The 20,582-nt window shown below is 39.1% G+C and overlaps 1 protein-coding gene across 1 annotated transcript in view; it reads left to right on the top strand.

The window, feature by feature from the left end:
* Nucleotides 1–6,562: 6,562 nt before the first annotated feature.
* Nucleotides 6,563–20,582, top strand: part of CCDC169 (coiled-coil domain containing 169) — a 79,738-nt gene continuing 65,718 nt past the window's right edge. Inside the window, exons 1-4 of the mRNA XM_043997031.1 lie at nt 6,563–6,878; nt 14,192–14,274; nt 16,475–16,585; nt 16,668–16,708. Of these exons, the coding sequence (XP_043852966.1) occupies nt 6,655–6,878; nt 14,192–14,274; nt 16,475–16,585; nt 16,668–16,708 (459 nt within the window). The 5' untranslated portion in view covers nt 6,563–6,654. The remainder of the gene's footprint in view (nt 6,879–14,191; nt 14,275–16,474; nt 16,586–16,667; nt 16,709–20,582) is intronic.

Consider the following 20,582-nt stretch of genomic DNA (forward strand, 5'->3'; position numbering starts at 1 on the left):
AAGGGCTTGCCCTCAGAGGCCTTCTCATGGCAGAGCTTTTCTACAGTAAGTCTCCAGTAGGTGGCATCATTCCAATCATTATACACTCATGACCCCTTTTTGCCCAAGAAATTTTTACTCAACCACAGGTATATAGGCATCTGAAATAGGCATACATAACCTTTTACTGTTGCAAAATTTTTTGTGACCCCCCACATTGTTTCACGACCCCAGTTTACACAACAATTTAAAAAGCCTTGCTCTATATCACTCTTCAGTTCTGGTCCCAGTGTGCTGTCCATTTGCAGTCTTAGTACAAGGACAAGTGTCCTAGTGGAAAGCTTTATAGGTTGAACAACTAAATGGTACACCACAGTCTGAATAATAAACAGTCTTGATTCACTTGGTTTTTTCTTGTGTAGATAGTTTTTGTTTGTTTGTTTTGAGGGGCAATGAGGGTTAAGTGACTTGCCCAGGGTCACACAGCTAGTAAGTGTCAAGTGTCTGAGGCCGGACTTGAATTCAGGTCCTCCTGAATCCAGGGCCAGTGCTTTATCCACTGTGCCACCTAGCTGCCCCCCTTGTGTAGATAGTTAAGCTGAACTCTTGAGTGACCAGTTCTCATCTAGGAGTCTTTTCACTGTTCAGGGGCTTGATGGAATTCCCTACAATGGTATCTTTAAATAAGAACACCTTGAAGAACTCACCATCGATAAAGAATTACTCTTCAACTTGGACTTTGCATTTGACGCCTTTTATGACACTTGGCAAACATATGTCTCCCTGTTTTATGCCTTGCTTATTTTAATTATCAGTCATTAAACAAAATTATCCCTGTTGTTAAAACTTTTAAGGAGTCCTTCGAATTAAAAAAAAAAAAGATTTATTAGGCTCTTTATGTACTCCAGACGCTGTGACATACACTAGGAATACAAATTCAAAAGTAATATTATCCTTGCCCTCAAGGAACTGACATTATAACAGACAATAACACATATAAGAGTACTGACCAGGGGAGAGAATTTTGGTTTGGTGAGTCATAAGGATGGTGATTGATTTATTTATAGGGCAGTCAGTAGACATGTCCTTACCAGAAGGAATGGTAGCATTGACTTGATTACTGTGCCCAGAGCAGGAGAACAAAGATGGGGAAGGTCATATGTCAGGAAAGATGCAAGATGGCCTATGTAAATGGCTGGACGGCGTGTGAAGCATGATCTCATTTAGAGCAGCTAAACTTAGTGGCTAAATGAGTTTTCACTCATTTACTCACCAGTCAAAACAGCTCAACTCCAGTCTCTTATATGGTTGTAACATATGTGTGTGACACCTCAGAGGAAAATTTTTTTTTGCTAGTCAACCAAATGATAAGCACAGTAGAGACTCCTACTCTAAAGCCTTTCAATCAGTCGTGTTATGGTAAAGATTTGTTCTGCAGTAGAAAATAATTTTTTAAAATCTGCATGTTTCCCTTCTCCCATCTATTCACCAAGGATGACTTCAATATATGTGTAAGTCATTCTTATAAAAGTTTTCTACACTAGGAATATGAGTTGATGGTTATTGATATTCTTTTGCCCCACTTGGGGGGGATAATAAGTAAGGGCCAAAATCTTTTGTTTTGTTTTTCATTTTTCTATGCATTTGGTATCCTTCACATTCCAGAAACATTAAAAATCCATCCCTCAATATCCTCAAAATTTTGTCACCTCCAGCACCCACTTCCTCTGTGTATACTCGGTTTAGGCTTCCTGTTCTTCCCATCTTTGTTTTCTTTAAGGTCATTTCTACTTCCTCATGCAGTACACCAAAGGCTAATATTAGAGGTCAAATGTAATAGTGTCACTATTTTTTATTGTGAACTGTTTACAAATTTTGACATTATTTGGTAGTCCTTCCTCTTGGACAAACTCTTCTCCCTTGGTGTCTGTGACATTGTTTTCTTTTTGTGATGATTTAAAAGTTGAGACATAGTTGCTGGGTAATTTAATTGTTTTATTAATAAGGCCACCAGGTTATTAATATAAGGATGGTCATTTGGCTTTCAGATCAAAAACAATCATAGCAGGCTCACAGCTTATATACCCTTGAAACAGTAGGTGGTCAATGGGGCTGAGAGTTGACCCCTGTACAGAGTGATTTTCTACACTCACATCACCCCCAGCCTTAGGCTGTCAATTAAAAACATATATTTACTCTTCAAAGGGGTGTGTGTGTGTGTGTGTGTGTGTGTGTGTGTGTGACACCCTCCTCCATGGAGAAGCCTTTACTATATAGACAAAAGGATCTGCTTCCATCCAGGCTTGAGAACACAATGAGCTTCTCCACCCTAGATTAACTTCCTTGTTCTTTGGATGGGATCTGACCAAAATGAAGAGAATTAATACAATCTTATTATCAGGGAGAAACTGGACTTTTTAAAAGTCAGAACTTGGGAAGAAGTGGGGGGAGCTCTGAATCTCCCCAAGATATTGGTTATTAATAACTTCTCACATCTTGGTTCTTCTATATCATCATCCATGCCTTTTCCACTAAATGTAAGCATCCCCCAGGGTCCTCTCTTGTGCCTTTTTCTCACCTCTCTCTCTTTTTCCCCTTAATGGATCTAATAAGATCCATCAAATTCAAGTTACCTCTAGGCAGAAAATTTCCATGTCTCTATATAGAGCCTATATCTGCCTCCTGGACTCCAGTACTATACTACCAGCTGCCCACCAGACATCTCCAACTGAATGTCCTATAGCATCTCAAACTCAATATGTCCATAACAGAATGTGTATTTCTCTTCTTGACTTAAAACCACTCTAACTTTCCCTGTTTCTGTTGAGTACGTCACCTTCTAGTCATTCGGGTTCCTCAACCTTTGGAGTTATCCATGACTTTTCCTTTTTCCTCATTTCCTACCAATTGCCAAATCTTGTCAATTTTACTTCTTTAATCTGTCCCCTTTTCTCCAGTTTATACAGTCCGTAGTCTAATTCTGATTTTCATCCCAATTGCCTCCTATTTCTCTATCTTCAGTCTCTCCTCTCTAATCTATTCTCCATACAGCAGCCAATGTGATATTCCTAAAGCAAGGGTCTAACCCTGTCAAATCTCTTTATTACTTTCTAGGATAACATACTAATTCCTCTCATGGGTACTTAAAGCCCTTTATAACCTGGCTTCAGCCTACCTTGCCAGCTTTATTATACATTACTCCCTTTCACAGGTTCTTAGCCAGATGCCCAAACTGGCCTCCTGGCTGCTTCTCACATGGAATACCCTATTTCCTGTCTTTGAGCCTTTATGCAGGTCTCAAATGTCCTTTTTCCTCACAGCTGTCTCTTCAAAGCCTTAGTTTCCTTCAAAGCGCAGCTCAAATACCACCTCCTACATGAAGTCTTATCTGATCCCTCCAGTTATTAGTGCCTTAATTTATTTTGTGTATTCTTATATGTGTATATGCTGTCTCTATTGATTAAAATGTAAGCTTCCTGAGGGCAGGAATTGCTTTCATTTTTGTCTTTATATCCCCAGCACTTCACAAATAATAAATGCTAAATAAATGCTTGTCAATTGATCATCTTCCTAATATATCACTTTGAATATGTCACTCTACTACTCATTTGTCTAATATATTTATAAAATGAAATGGGACAAAATTTCCCCCTTTACTTAGAAAATAAAAGATAAACTTATCCTGACATTCAAGACTCTCCAAAATCCAAATGACTTTTCCTGCTATATTTCTTCTAGCTTTCCCTTATTCAGAGCCTTAACTGAAAGCTGGCCCTCCCATAATGATACCACATCCCTACCTCTCTCAAAGAGATCTCTCAATTTCTCCAACTTAGTGGCAGAAGATCAGGGGTCAGTTTGCCCCTTGCTTTTACAGTGGCATCTGATTTTGCCTTTAACTTTGCCATTAGCCATCTGCCAGTAAGGATGTCATCCTTCTCTAAATACAATCTCCTTCACTTGTTCTCTCAAGCTGACATATCTATGAAATCTTGCCATCCACCTATACTTTTAATTGCTCAACTCTTCCCATTTCAATTAGTCTAATAGTTACCTACTTACTAAATAGGATTCCCTACCTATACCCATGGCTAGCTAATTTCAACTGCCCATGTCACAATTCTAGATTCTTTTGCTTCCTCCCATAGTATTAATACCCTAGTCCTGAATTACCCCTATAGTCTGTTTCTTCTGGCCCTACCCCTAGGCTGTCAAATACTGCTGCAGAAATGCACAAAGCTAAAGTGTGAGACATGTAATAGACAACTGCCGAGTGAATGAGTGGCACAGGCAACTCGGCAGTTGTCTATTACATGCCTCACACTTTAGCCTCATTCATTCATTCTGTAATTCCATTCCCAAAGCAAATTAGTATGGCGCTCTTTCCTAATAGGTGGAGATGAATGCCCTGCCATGCATGAGAGGTAGGTTGGAATTAGAGAAGATTTTAGTCTTCTTCAAATAATCTTTGAGTCACTCCAAGTTTTGAGTTGCTTTGGGTGCTTCTGGCTTCCAGCTTTGAGAGAGATGGGAGAGGGAGACTCCACTCCAGGTTACTGAAGGAAGACTCTAGACAGACACAAGTGGAACTGGCAGTCTCTATCATGTCCCTATCCCTAGCCTGCTACTCTAGAAACTTTGGGAAGTTTCTCCTTGGATGGGATCTAAGACTCCCTTTCTTAGTTGAGCTGAGTTACCCCAGTCTCATAGGAGAGCTCCTTCACTCTGTGTTGTCTAGGATATATTTTTTTCCTATGTATACCTTCCTTGATTTCTGTTTTGCTACCTATTTGGATAGATGGGTTTTCTTTGATAATTCCTTTATGTTTGTTGATTGTGGAACTAGTAATTGGTGAAAGGAGAGGAGTTGCATGATTTTTTTGCTTGCAGATGATTGTGTACTCAGTGCAATCTCTGAGGTTTAAATGCAACAGCCTATGTATTGATTCTCTGCTGCTTACACTAATTTTGGCCTGACAATTAACACTAAGAAAACAGGTTCTCCACCAGCCAGCACCACACCAACCATATGGGGAAACATCAGTTATAGCAAATGGAGAAATTTTGAATGCTATGGACAAGTTCACTTATCTTGGCAGTATACTTTCCAGGGAGCTGATGAAGTTGGAACATGTATCAACAGAGCTAGCTTAGTGTTTGGGAGATACTGAAGGAAAGTATGGGAAAGAAGACTGCCTACCAAAGTGAAGGTCTAAGAGTTGTGGTGCTGATCTTATTGTTGTGTGAATCTGAAACCTGGAGAGTCTACCAGTGCCTTGCCAGGAAACTGAATCATTTCTATTTGAATTGTCTTAGAAAGATTCTGAAGATGACCCGGCAAGATAAAGTACTAGACACTACGGTCCTTTCTTGAACTGAACTGCCAAGTATTCAAACCAGAGTGCAACTCCAATGGGCTGATCACATTGTTCAAATGCCAGAAGTAAATTTGCCTAAAAGACAATTTTATGGAGAACTCACACAGGGCAAGAACTCACAATGAAGTCAGAAGAACCAATGTAAGGACACTCTCAATGTCTCTCTGAAGAACTTTGGAATCAATTGTGAGACATGGGAGACACTGACACAGGAGCACCCAACATGGCATGCCCACACCAAAGGCAGCACTGTGCTCTAAGAGCAAAGCAGAATTGCAGTATCTCAAAATAAATGTGATAATAAATTCTGGCAGAAGAAGGGGAGAGGGGAAAGGAGGATGGAGATGTCTGTTATGCCTTCCTTCGGAGTTAGATATGGTAAATAGCCCTTTTTTACAATTCATTGAAAATATCTGAATCACTAAGGTCCACATGCTCTCAGGAAATGAAAGCTAAGCCATATACCCAAAAGACCATGACTTGGAGTAAAAAGACCTTCACTATCTGTGTGAGCCTCAGTTTCCTCTTCAGTAAAACAGAGAAGCATTCCTCTCTGCTCTCTTCCCACTCATGTGAGCAGCAAGCACTGAAATGTGCAAACTCATACCAAATATCAAATGATCCCCAGATTGTATGTATTTGTTTATTCTGTATCTCGTGGGTAAGATCCTTGTGGCCAGGACCTGCCAGTCTCCATCCCCTACTTCACAGGTTGCCAAAGGAGATCAATTAATACAAACTAAGGTCAAGGGTTGGGGAAAATCAGGAGGTTTATCTTTGGGCTACAGAAAGTCCTAATCTTAAGGAAACTGTCCCAGGATGAAGGGAAATGACCTTTGCTCTATGATAAGAGCTAGGAAGGGGACAGCCTCTCTCCCTCTTCTCTTAAAGGCAGTTAAGTAAACTAGACCAAGGTCATCCAACAGCTGAGTGACACCTACGGGGTGGGAGTGGGGGGCGGGAGGAGCGAGGGGAGGGGCCCACAGAAAGCAAGGAACGGTCCTCAGGCAATTTCTCGAGATTGGCTCAAGAATCCGCTACCCAGTGAAACTGACACCGGCACTCGCCAATCAACGAGCCGAAAGGCGGGGCCGTATTGTTCTACTTCACCAATCAGGGAAAGCTATCGAGTGTGCCGGCGCCCAGAATTCGAGAGCGCGTTCATCTTTCTCTCAGATTTTGCCGGTCCACATGGGGGCGTCGCGGGAGAGCTTGACGGTCCCGTGGCATTTCTCAGTGTGCCCGGAATTCCCCCTCCCTTCCGTCTACGCATCCCCTTCTCGGCAGCCCCTGTCCAATGCTTCCCATCGTCCCGGCTTCTGCATCCTCGGGGGAGTTTCCACGGGCGCTGGGGGGCGGTGGCTGCCGGTCGTCAGGTCTCTCCAGCCGGGCCTGGGAGGGTCCGGGCTACGTGACTATAGAGTCTGGTGCTCGCCATAGTGACGGCGCCGCTTCAGCGGGGAGGCTTCCTGGGCCTTCGTCCCTCGCTCGTCTTTCCAAACCGGCCCCTCGACCAAAAAGGTGCGGGAGCCTAGTGATCTCAAATTATGGGGGAAGGAAGAGGGGACACCCTGTGCAATTGGACCACAGATCGCCTTAGATTGGAGTTACTGGAGGAAACTCGATTGAAGTGAGTTGGAAAGAAACGAGGAGAAAGAGCCCGGATGGAATTGAGAGTGAGAGAGACTCCCTCCAGAGCCACCTGCCCCTAGGAAGTAGCTGGGGTGGCCTGTGTTGGCAGAACTCCTTTACGCTTTATTCCTAGGGGACATGCCCTCGGAGCACGTACATACCTATGTACGTAAGCCCCTCCTGTCGCCCCTCTTCCCAGCCTTCTCCTTCCTCCCCTCCATCGATAGCCTAGAGCGTCTGAGGAGGAGTATCAGCGTCCAAATCCCAAAGACACCCGAGCTGCGTGCCTCGAAAAATTCTCTTCACCTTCTCTGGGCCTCAGTTTCCCCATCAGAAAAATGAGAGCTTTAGACCCAAATGATCTTGAATTTTGTGACCCCTGTGTGAATATGTCTCCTTTGTACCAAAGTAGGATTAGGTTGAGGTGACTCACAATGAAACAGGTGAACTGAGCGTGTCCTTTGAATTTGCATCGCCTATTTCAGGGGGATTCATTCACAGTAAGGGGTATTGGGCTATTTATGGCCTAGAACCAATTGCCATATTTCAAATAATTGTAACTTTGTGTAAGGCGAATTTTAATACATTCGCCCACTTGGGGAATTCATTTGCACTAACCAAGATCAGAGTATATATGGTTTGGAATTAATTTCCATAATATAATTATAATTTGTAATAGTGTGACTTTAAATATATGTGAATAGGGGATTCATTCTTATTAATCTTAATTGGGATCAGAATATATAGACACCTATATCTCACATATACTGGATATATATTTATATCGGATATATTTGTGCATGTATGCACATATGTGCATATACATATATGCTTACATGTGTGTATGCATATATATGTATTTCTGCCTATGGGAACTGATGAGATCACCATGAGAAATAGTAGAGGGAGAAGAGAAGCTCAGGAATGAGCCTTGAGGGACACTTAACAGTAGACACAACCTGAATGGCGATTCAGCAAAGGAGCAAAGACAAGAAGAGAACCAGGCTAGAGTAGTGTCATAGAAATTTAGGAAGAAGATAGTATCAAGGAAAAGAGGGTGATGATAACGTCAGGCTGCAAAGAGGTCAAGAAGACTGAAGATTAAAGCAAAGGACATTGGATTTAGCAATTCTTTGGTAACTTTGGAGAGAACAGTTTGGGTTTAATGATGAGTTTAGAAGCTAAACCATAGAAAAGAGTAGAAGAAAAGAAGTAGTCATGGAATGTGGATAGTCTTCTGAAGGAGAAAAAGAAGAGATGTGAAATGATTACAGAAATGGATTAAGTTGAGGGATTTTGGAAGGTGGAAGAGACAGGAGCATGTTTGTAGGCAGCCAGTAGATGGGGAGAGATGGAAGATAAATGATAGTGGGGATAATTGTGTGGATAATCTAATGGAGAAGACAGTCTGAAATGGGATCATTTTGGGGTGGGGGTCACCTTGGCAAAGAGAAGGGCCATCTCTTCATGTGAGACAGATATGGAGAAGGAAATAGTGCCAGAAGACATCTGGGAGATGTGAGATAAGAACAGGAGAAGTAGGAGCTCTTGATGAACAACCTTAATTTTTTTCAGTGAAATATGAGGCAAGGTTCTTATCTGGGAGGAGGAACCGTGGGTGTTTGAAAGCAGGGATGAAAAGGTTTGGAAAAACTTGTGCTGGGTGGCATAGTGAGTTAATTAGGATTGACCTGCTGCAGTAGAGACCCAGTTGAGATTATGTAAGATAAATTTGTAGTGGATTCAGTAAGCACAATTTAGTGTTCTTATTTTTCTCTCTTTTTTCAGCAGCATGTAGATAGGACTGAAGGCAGCAGATGGTAGAAATAGTACAAGGCTAGGTCATGGCAAGGTAAAATCAGAGGTGGGATAAGGGGGCAAGAGACTCAGGGAAGAGGACAAAGAAGAGTTGAACTGGTTCACCAAAGTGTCAAGATGATAAAGGAAAGAAAATGTAGGAAGGGTGATGGCCTCAATTTAAATTACAACACTGCTGACTGTCTACTACAAGTTCATATTATCTAATCTCCACTGGCCCCTCATTGGTACATGGCAAAATTCTTTATTCTTTCTTGATTCTATTATCACTCTCCTCAGCAGCTTTCTCAATCTTTTCCTTTTTTCCTACTGTCTCCTCTATCACCATTTCAAAGTAAATATCATCTTCTAGTTTACTGAGAAAATAGAGTCTGTCTGTCATGGATTCCTCCTCTCCTTGTCTGTACTTCAAAACTTTTCTATGGGGGTGGCTAGGTGGCTCAGTGAAAATAGCACTGGCCTTGGATTCAGGAGGACCTGAGTTCAAATTTGGCCTCAGATGTGACACTTACTAGCTGTGTGACCCTGAGCAAGTCACTTAACCCTCATTGCCCCACCAAAAAAAAATTTTTTTTTAAAAGGCAGTTAGAACACAACTTAGCCCCATACCTACAAGAATACATTTGGTATGTTTCTTCCCTGATCAAGAAACCCAATTGGCTAGCTAGTGCCTCTAGGAACAAATACAAACCATTACTCTGTTTTGTATTTAAAGCAGCTGTTATCCACTGTCGTTATCAAACTCCTACCACCTGCTTCATATGGTTTTTTTTTTTTTTTTTTAGTGAGGCAATTGGGGTTAAGTGACTTGCCCAGGGTCACACAGCTAGTAAGTGTTAAGTGTCTGAGGCCGGATTTGAACCCAGGTACTCCTGACTCCAGGGCCGGTGTTCTATCCACTGCGCCACCTAGCTGCCCCCATATGATTTTTTTAATCATAAAATTATTTTATTATTTTCCACAACAAAAAACTAGAAAACAAACAAAAAACTGAGTCTATTCACAAAGAGTTGCCTTATTCTTTGTCTTAAAACCTCTTTCTATCATCCCTTACTGTCTCCTCCTTTATTCCAGTCTCTGATAATAACATGGGCCCTTTTTTACCAAGGTAACATTTTTTCCTCAGAGGTAACTTTAGGTAAGTTATTTAACCTCTCTCTGCCTCAATTTACTAATCTATAAAATGAGGGGGTTAGATTCCATGACCTCTAAGGTCCTTTCCTTCCCTAAATCTATGGTCACAGGTGTCCTTGATCCCACCCCCTCCTGTCTACTTCAGCAGGTTGCCCCTTTAATCATTACCTTTCATTATAATCTTAAATCTTACTCTACCTACTGGTTCCTTCCCTGCTGCCTTCAAAAATGCCTCTCTCCTCTATCCTTAAAAATAACTTATTTTCTGCCATCCCTTCAAACTATGATCATAATATCTCTCCTCCATTTCTCAGCCAAACTCCTAGGAAAAGCTATTCTTCATTTTCTGAACTCCCATTCATTTCTCACACCTTTGCAAGTCTGTCTTGCCTATCTCATCACTCAACTGAAACTGCTTACTCCAAAATCATCTCTCTAGTAAGCCCCCCAAGGACCTCTTAAATGTCAAATCAGATTGTTGTGGGGTTTTTTTCCTCACTCCTAATTCTCCTTGAGCTCTCTGCTGTATTTGACATTGTTAACTAACATCTCTTCCTCAATATACTCTCTCCTCTGGATTTTCCTGACATTATTGTCCCTTGGTTCTCCTCCTACCTTTCTATCCTCAATTTCTTTTGCTGAATCATCATCTATATCTTTCCTCCCCCATCTATGGGTGCACCCCCCAAAGGCTCTGTTATGGGCCCTTTTCTCTTTTTATAGAGGTCAGCTCCCCTCAGTTTAATTGTCATTGCTATACAGGTTACTCTCAGATCTCTACAGCCAACCACAGTCTCTCTTCTGAGCTACCAAATGCCTATTGCACATGTCAAATAGCATGTCCCAGACCAACACTTTCAAAACAGAACTCATTATCTTTCCCCTCTAGGCCCAACCCTCTTCCTAAGTTCCTTATTAATGTCAAGGGCATCCCCACTTTCCCAGTCTCCTAAGTTTGCAGCTTCAGCATTATTCTAATTTTAATTTAAAAAAATTTTTTAGTAAGGCAATTGGGGTTAAGTGACTTGCCTAAGGTCACACAGCTAGTAAGTGTCAAGTGTCTGAGGCGGGATTTGAACTCATGTCCTCCTGACTCCAGGGCCGGTGCTCTATCTACTGTGCCACCTAGCTGCCCCTAGCGTTATTCTTACTCTTCCCAACTCCACATATGCCAGTAGTTGCCAAATCTTTCTTCCATGTCTGTCCTTTTCACAACTTTCACAACCCCTACCTTAGTTCCGGTCCCTCTCACCTCTCTTGGATTATTGCAGTGGCCTCCTAATTGGTCTTTTTAGCCCAAGTCTTTAATAACTTCATTCCATCTTCCATGTAGCTCTCAACTCAAGTCTTGCTATCTCCAAGTCTAGCTCTATATTCACTGTGCTAACTAGTACCCATTCCCTTCTCTCCCTCCCTTGTGGATTCCCTTAACTTCCTTTGAGACTCAACTAAAGAAATCTATAGGAATCCTTTCTTGATCCTCCCAACTGCTAGTGCCCTTCCTTCTTAAGATACCTTATATTTATTTTGTATTTTCTGTGTACAGATAGATATAGATGTCCAGAAATGTCTAAATGTCTAGCTCAATATTATATGTGTATATGTGTATATATATATATATTTGTCTATAGATATCTAAGTAGATGTGCATAGACATATGTATATGTATAGACATATATATGTATGTATGTATCTATACACACACAATGTCTTCCCTGATAGGATGCAGGCTTCTTGAGAATAGAAACTTTCATTTTTGTTTTTGTATCCTAACAGCACAATGACTGATAACGTGGTAAAAATTATTTGTGGTAAAGATTAATATTGAAAGTTTTAGCTGAATCATTTGAGAGGGGCCACACCTGGCCCACCCTGAGATTGCATATGCTACTGAGCTGCTTTTGAAGGACCTCCCCTTTTGGGGAGGAAAACGAAAGGAACTTCCGGAATGCCAACTCTAAAGTGACAGCGGGAACAGAAGTTCACACTCTCTGATGGTTGACTTAGTTGTGGCATGTGCGGGGAGTTCAGGCTGGTGGTGTCCAGGGACCTGGCGGAGCACGTGTTTTGTACTCTGTTTTGGGTGACTGCTGAGTTACTACAGACTGACTGGGTTGGTGAGTTAATGATGGAAAACCCTAAGCTTAGTGTTAAGACTATCTGCATTTCTACTTCCTTATTTCCTTAATTGATTTCACCTTTGTGGTCTAATTAATTCCCAAGCAATAAAACCTGATCCATTATGAACTAAAGCTCAGAAGCTCCTTTTCTTATTGGCCTGGGAGGTGTGTGTGTGTATAAATAAATTTAAAAAAATGTATAAAAATATAAAAAAGGGACAGTATAAAAGGGAGAGATTAATGCTCCATATATCCAATTTTAACTCTCACAATACATAATAAATACTTAATAAATGTTTATTGATTGATTGGTTGACCTATATACCTGGTGGATTACCTCAGGAAATTATAAGCTCTTTGAGGGTAGAGACCTTTTTTTATTTTTTTATTTGAATTCCTAACATCTAGAATAGTGCCTAGCATATAATATGTTCTTAAGATGTTTTAATTTAATTGAACTGAATTGAAACAGAAATTTGGGTCCATTTTTTATAGAGACATAGTTACATCTGCTATTAGGGAAACATTTCATATTATGGAGTGAGGCATATGTATATAGGTGAATTTTTCAAATAACTGAAGCTTATCTCCTCAAATACCCAGACTTTTCATTTTAACTGTTCCGGACAGAAATCTTTCTAAAACACATTTCATACAGACCTGTCTTAAACTATATTGAATATGACTTAACCTTTTATATTTGACTTATGGTCATCATGAGCATTATGTATTATAGTGGAAAGAGCACTGAATTTTGAGTCTAAAAACTTGGGTTCAAATCCTGATCCTGCTGTTTATCTATGACCTTGGAGAATTTATTTAACCTCTGGTCTTTAGTGTTTCTATTTTTAAATGTCAGGAGTTGAACTAGGTGCTCTCTGCAAGTTTTTCCAACTCTTGCTCCTATGATAGTTCTCATTAAGTACAATACAGTAATATTTTAATGGCTATTAAGGTATTTTGGACATTTTCCTGCCACCCCCTGCAGTAGTCCTGGCTCCTCTGTTTTTATAGTTCTTTAGTCTACTTTTTTATAGTTTCCTCAGTTTTTTCCTTTCCTGTTGAGCTGTCACTTCAACTTTGAATTTGCTTGCACTAGCAACAATCCCCTTCCATTTTCTGATTTGTTGCTTAAAAATCTTCTGTGGTGTGTTTTTTATTATGCTAAAACTGTGTTTTCTAATTAATTTGCTATTGCACCAGTTTTGACAGTAAGCATGTATTATTAATGAATATTATATATACCAGTAAAGAATTGACTGTGTGGCAGTAAGCAAGAGAAGGAGAAAAGCCTCAGAAGATCTATGCTATCTCTCAGAGAGATAGCACATAGTCTCAAGGAGAGTTCAGAAGACTTATAAAACCTATACTGTCCTAAGAGGATGAACACCAGGAGAGAGGCCCTAGCATAGCCAAGGGTTTTATCCTCTTTTGATAAGAGGCAGGTCTTCTATATTGATCAAAGCTAATTGGTTAGCATCATTCAATTGATTGACATGACGAAGGTGGTCTAAATTAAAATGCACTCTACAGATGACATCAGGGAAAGACTCTCCCTGAAGGGCAAAAGCATGGTTTGATCCTGTCAGTCCATCACTGAGCTAGATAAAAGAGTCTATCTCCATTCTTTTGTTCCCTTGGGTTTATCCTAAATAAGATCTGCTGAAGTTCTTGAAGAACTGGACTTTCTGGAGTGTGTGTGTGTGTGTGTGTGTGTGTGTGTGTGTGTGTGTGTGTGTGTGTGTGTGTGTGTGTGTTGGGGAGACAGTACCAAAAAGGACTGAAATTGATCTCTGGGTCTCCCCAGGAAATTCATTATTAATAATTATTTTCTCACAGGAGCATGGGAAACCAGATACCCAGACTTTTTAGAATCTTTTACAAAATAAGAGTAAATAGGTATTTAATGGTTGCCTACTAGACTATCCTATGAAATACTTCACTTTCAATGGCTTAGCTTTGGGACTCTTTTAGTTGTGCAGAATATATTTTTTTCTCTCAATTTTCATATGCAATTGAAGGGTCAGGATAAATGTGCCCTGGATAAGTAAAATGTTACTGTACATTACTCTTATTACAGTATGGTGAATGATGGTGAATATTATTTAATCAGTTTCTTTAATTATACAGGGACATAGTGCAACTCACAACGATTGAAATCAGGAACAAGATAGTAGAATTGGAAGAAGGATTAAAAAATGTTGAAGATGAAGGTATTGTTTTTCTAGATATTAATGTTTTTCTTACTAGGAAAAATATTAGAGAAGACTGTACAACCAATATTGTAATAACCGTCTATAAGGGAGATCTAGGTGGCACAATGGATAGAACGCTAGCCCAGGAGTCAGGAGGACCTGAGTTCAAATCTGGCCTCAGACACTTATTCCTGTCATCCTGATGTACATCTTGACACTTGGACCCAAATGGCTCTAGAATAGAGAGTGAGGCTGGTGACCTTGCATAGCCCTCCCTAACTTAAATCCAATTCACTGGAAGTCATGACATCACCTCCCAATGTCATGGTCCTCTTTGAGAATGAAGGAGAAACAACAACTGTCTATATTTTTGGTGGTTAATAATAGTATGTAAATAATAGTGAAATAATATTCAACCTCAATAGACTTACTGTTATTTTTGTGGATGTGGAAGTATTTTCTTTCATCATCATAGGTCGATACCTTTCTATACCTTTTTGTCATGTATTGTTTTTATGCTTGTTTTCCCATAGATCCTATTCCAGGTCATTTTACATTCTGTGAATACCATTTCTGTGCTTGGGTTGTGTTTATTTGTGTGTGTGTAAGATAAATTATCATTTGCCATTCCCATAGTCTGTTGTGGGTTTTTTAACATTTCAATTTATTATTTATTTTTAACATTCTTTTCCTTTTAAATTTTGAGTTCCAAATTCTCTACCTTCTTTCCATCCCCTCTCCTACCCACTGATCAAGCAAACAATATAATATCAATTATATATGTGAAATCATGCAAAACATATTTCCATGTTAGCTATATTTCCAAAAAAGCAAGAAAAATAAAGTGAGAAAATTATATTTCAGTTTGCACTCAGAGTTTATTAGTTCTCTCCCTGGAAGTAGATAACAATTTTTTCATCATGAGTGCAAATTATTATACTTCTCTCAAGTCTTGCATCTGAATATCAGATTTTCTATTCAGCTCTGATCTTTTCACACACACACACACACACACACACACACACACACACACACACACACACACTCTTAAAGAACAGTTGACTGGCAGCCATTTGAAAAAAAGCAGGGGGTAGAGGGAGTAAACACAGGAAATCTTCTTTGAAAGCTATTACAATAATCCATGGAAGTTAAAAAGGAGCCTGGTGGGAAGATATATTGCAGAGGTAGAGTTTATAGGACTAGCAAGATTGCCAAATTTGGGATATGACTAATGAAAAGATTTCTAGTGGAGTCTCTTGTCCTTTGTACAGTAAAAAGGATAGGAAGAGTATGAGGACTCAAAGTTTATACTTTACTTGTCATTCAAGTAAAGTATAATGATGTAAGTTAACATACAGTTGTACACTTGTAGAGGCTCAGGTATATACTTTATAATTTCTATCCCCCTAATGGGTTTCCAGTTCACGACACTTCCCTTAATACTTGGAATACATAACTTCCCCCCTGACTTTCACTAGAGGTAATGTATTTCCCCATTTACTACATTTCTTTAAGTGAAAGCTGTATGGTCACTTTTGAGAAATGTTAAAGGTACAAGTTATGTTAGATAAACCCTAAGGTCTTCCTATATGAGATTCTGAGATTCTTTGGAAGCCATTTCATATCACTAGAAATCAATTAATTTGTCTGTCTATCTATCACCTACCTAAACTATATATAGACATACATAGATATATGTATGTATATATGTTTATATATGTGTGTTTTCTAGTTAATTTGCACATACACGTGCGCACATGCACAGGCATGCACACACACACACACACACACACACACACACACACACACACACACACAAGAATCAGTACTGTCCAAAAATACAATAGTCTGTATTTTGAGGGTAGTGACTTCTCATCCACTGAAATGTTAAGTCAGACGCTAAACCCATCATTTGTGTTTCATGGGAAACATCTTCATGCGATAGTAGGACAATTTAAAAGACATCTAAGGGCACTCTTAGATCTGAGATTACATAATTTTAAATAGATGATAATTTTAAACATAAAAACATTCTTGAAATAAAAGAAAGAAGAAAATTATTCTAAAAATATAGTAGTGCTTTATAAGGGTTATAGTGGTATATTTAAAATATTTTCATCCTAAATAAATTGTAGCACTTAGACATTTACATTGAATAAGAGGCCAACATTGAGATATGAAACTGGTAATTTTGCTTTTGTCCTTTTTCCTTACAAAGGTAATGAATGGAAAACTCGTTATGAAGCACAAATTGAACTTAATAATCAGTTAGAAAAACAAATATTAAGTCTTCAAGAAAAAATGGCCAAAGTTCATGGGAATCCTTCAGGTAAAGGAGTGATTATATGAATGTCTTAGAAATGTAGTGAGACTTGATTTTATATCAATTACTGATGTTTGCTTTGTTGTAGATAGATTATCTTCTATTCGTATCTATGAACGGATGCCATTGGTAAGTAAAATATTAATTTCTATTCATAAACAAAGGGAAAATTTGGAAGTAAATTATTTTGAATAACTTCACAAAAAATAAAATACTTTTTCCCCATAAACAGTTATCATAAATGTAGCTTCAGCTCCATATACATTGCACAGAATCCCCTTGTTTTCAGTACAGAAAATTCTATACTTTTCATGTCTCTAAGAGTTTGGAAAGTTGAACGTGGCATTGAAACAAATAATTTTTCTTGGAGCAATATCTCCATCTTGTGTCTCTTTTGGAAATTGCTATTAGAGCTATTTAAAGTTTGAGTGGGATGGGGATTTTTGTACCTAGAGGCAAAAATTTATGCAAATTATTTCTCCAATCTTAATTTACAATACTATATTTTACCATACCAAGTATAGAATAACTTTAAAAACATTATACAATATTCACAGGGATTAGTGTTGAGCCCCAATGGTGTTTAAATACTTTAATGAACAAGATAGGTTTATTTTGTTTTATGAATTAATACTAAACTTAAAAAGGAGTATTCATGTTGGAGAATCAGAATTAAAACTATCTTGCTAAATTTAAGAAGTAGTTAGAATTAAATGAAATTCAGTAAGGACATGTTAATTTGGGGACTGGAGATAAATTCAGAAATATAATATGGGTAAAAATGACTATTGGTAACATGTTTTAAAATGGCTAAAAATATCAGTGCCAAGAACATTGGTAGAAAACTTGTCATAAACTCAGGGTATCATAAACAACAGGATCAAGGGATGAATGGGCCAAATTTGGGGTCCCCAAAATCACTGGTCAGGATTTAGTCAGGAGGCAAGTAATAAATGAGGAGAACATCTAATAGCTTGCTAATGTTAGAACCAGTCATGTCATTGGAACTAATCAACAAGCATTATATTTTCTCCTAAACGTCTCTTCCCTCCAAATTTTCCTGTTTCTTTTGAGGGCACTACCATCCTTCCAAGCATGCAGGTTTGCAACAGTTTGGTCAACTAAAACTCTTTCCTCTCTCTCAACTCTAATAACCAATTTTCAAGTCTTGTTGATTTTGCCTTCCCAATATCTATGGAATCCATCCCCTTCACTTGTGAAACATCTTCCCTAGTTTAGGTCACCATTATTTTTTGTCTCTACTACAGTGATAGCCTTCTCATTGATATTTCTAATTCCATTCTTTCTCCTTTCCAATCAATTCCAAACATAGATCTGACTATGTTTTTCCCTACTCAGAAATCTTCAATGGCTCCAAATTGCTTCTATGATGAAATATATTTAAACTCTTCAGTCTGGCATTTAAATACCTGCACAAGCTAATTCACACTTACCTCTTGTAGTCTTATTTTAAATTATTATTCTTCATTCCTACACTCTCCATTTCAGTCTGAGTGGCCTGCTTATTTTTCCCCATAGAGGCTGTTTCATTTTTTACCTCTGGACTTTTGCCAGATGGACCGTAGTATCTTCACGTATGCTTAGTAGAATCTATTTCTTCCTGCAGCTCAGGTTCTTCCTCCTCTACAGGGCCTTTCCCAATTTCTTTAGTTCTCAGTATTCTCTACAACTTATAATTATATAGTTTTTAATGTTTTTATTTTATTTTATTTTTGAGGCAATTGGGGTTAAGTGACTTGTCCAGGGTCACACAGCTAGTTAAGTGTCTGAGGCTGGATTTGAACTCAGGTCCTCCCAAATCTAGGGCCGGTGCTCTATCCACTGCGCCACCTAGCTGCCCCAACTTATAATTATTTAAGGGACTTGCCCAGGGTCACACAGCTAGTGTCTGAGGCCAGATTTGATGGGTCTTCTTGACTCCAGGCCTGGCACTATATCCACTGTGTCATCTAGCTGTCCAATTATTTTGTACATAATTGTAATCAGTGAAGTGGAAAGAGAGCTGTAAGGGAAGTCAGTGGACCTTGCAAGGCTCATGAACTCTCTAAGCCTTAGTTTCCTCATCTGTAAAATCATGTGGTCGAACCGGATGACATCTTCAGTCCCTTCCAAAGCTACATTTGTGATGTTATGGTCCTCTCTGTTTTATATATGCATATATAGATGTATGTATAGAGCTATAAAACATATATACATATAAATATACTGTGCATGTATGTGTGTATATATACATCAATGTGTATTGTATAAATTATATATAAACATACTCCCAGTAAAACACAAGCTCTTCCAGAGTATGCATTGGTTTATTTTTGTCTTTGTGCCTCTCCCGTGTATGGATAACAGGTGCTCATACACAGGAGGTGCTTGTACATAATAGGTACTTAATAAATAATGGTTGAATTGAATTTTCAGGGGGTTGTTCTAGCCCAGGCCTTCTTAAACCTTTTCCATTCACAACCCCTTTTTGCCTGAAAAATTCTTACATGACCCCTAGTATCTGGGTATAGAAAATAGGTATACAATAACCTTTTACTGTTGCCAAATTTTTCATGACTCCTGCATTAAGTTGCATGATACTATGTGGAGTCACAACACACAGTTTAAGAAGCTTTGCCCTAGTCCACCAGTAGAAGAACCTTTTAGGTCTGATCAAGGACATGTCACTAGAGTAATTCAGGAGTAGCAGGGGACCAATGCCAGGAAACAGAAGATTAATGAACAGCTTCTTAGGCCTTGCAGTTGACTTCATGCTCCTTCTAGATGTAGTACTCCAAAGTTGTAATACTTAATTGTTTGTAGATGCCACATAGCTAGTTTTGTGGTTGGGGAACTCTTTCAAATTCACCATTACTCTATTATGATTATTTTTTTTTTTTGGTGGGGCAATGAGGGTTAAGTGACTTGCCCAGGGTCACAGAGCTAGTGTCAAGTGTCCGAGGCCAGATATGAACTCAGGTCTTCCTGAATCCAGGGCTGGTGCTTTATCCACTGTGCCACCTAGCTGCCCCCATAACTGTGTTTTTGGGGTTTTTTGGGAAGTTGACAAGACCAACCACTCTTCCTGTACCCATATTCAAGTGGATGGTATCCCAAAGTTTTCCAGTTGATGACACATTTAAACTTAAATTTCTGAGGTTATCTGAGAGAGAGAAAACAGAAGAGGTTCTTTTTTCATCTTAGAGTCAATTGGGTGGGCAGAGTTGAATAGTGTGCTTAATCTCTGGGAGCCTTCTCTGTTCCTTCTTTCTGCCATGTAGGCATCTGGGTAGTATAATAGATAGAATGCTGGGCCTGGACTCAGGAAGACTTGAATTCAAATTCAGTCTAATATAATCACTAGCTATATGACCCTGTGCAAGTCATTTAAACTGCTGTTTGCCTCAGTTTCTTCAGAGGTAAAATGAAGGTGGTAACAGCACCTACCTTGCAGGATTGTTGTGGTAATCAAGTGACATAATATTTATAAAGCACTTAATACAGTACCTGGCCCATAGTTAGGCCCTATATAAATGCTAGCTATCCGTATCACCATCATTTATTATTTCTTCTGAGACTTTGATGGGCTATTGCTGCAGCTAAATGGAGTAGTCAGACAAATGAGTTGCCAAAGAAATTGCAGAGAGCTGAGAACACTAGTTGGTGAGATAAGGGAAGAAGTTTCCTTACGTTTGTGCCAGGACTGGGAGAAAGCTCCCATTAATTGTTTAACCTCTCAGAGTTTGTGTCTCATTTCTTCATAAAAGGGGAAGGCATAGAAGAGAAAAACCTAGTAGAGATAAGACCATCAGGCACCAAGCCTGGGAAAGCTGTGTTATTGGTTGAGATAGATGCTCTTTTTAAATAAACATTTTTATTTAAAATTTTGAATTCCAGATTCTATCTTTCTCCCCTCCCTTTGCCCTTCCTATGGCAGTAAGCACTCAGATATAGGTTATACCTGTGCAATTATGTAAAACATTTCCATACTAGTCACTTTGTA

The sequence above is a fragment of the Dromiciops gliroides genome, chromosome 3 (assembly GCF_019393635.1).
Source record: "Dromiciops gliroides isolate mDroGli1 chromosome 3, mDroGli1.pri, whole genome shotgun sequence".
NCBI lineage: Eukaryota > Metazoa > Chordata > Mammalia > Microbiotheria > Microbiotheriidae > Dromiciops > Dromiciops gliroides.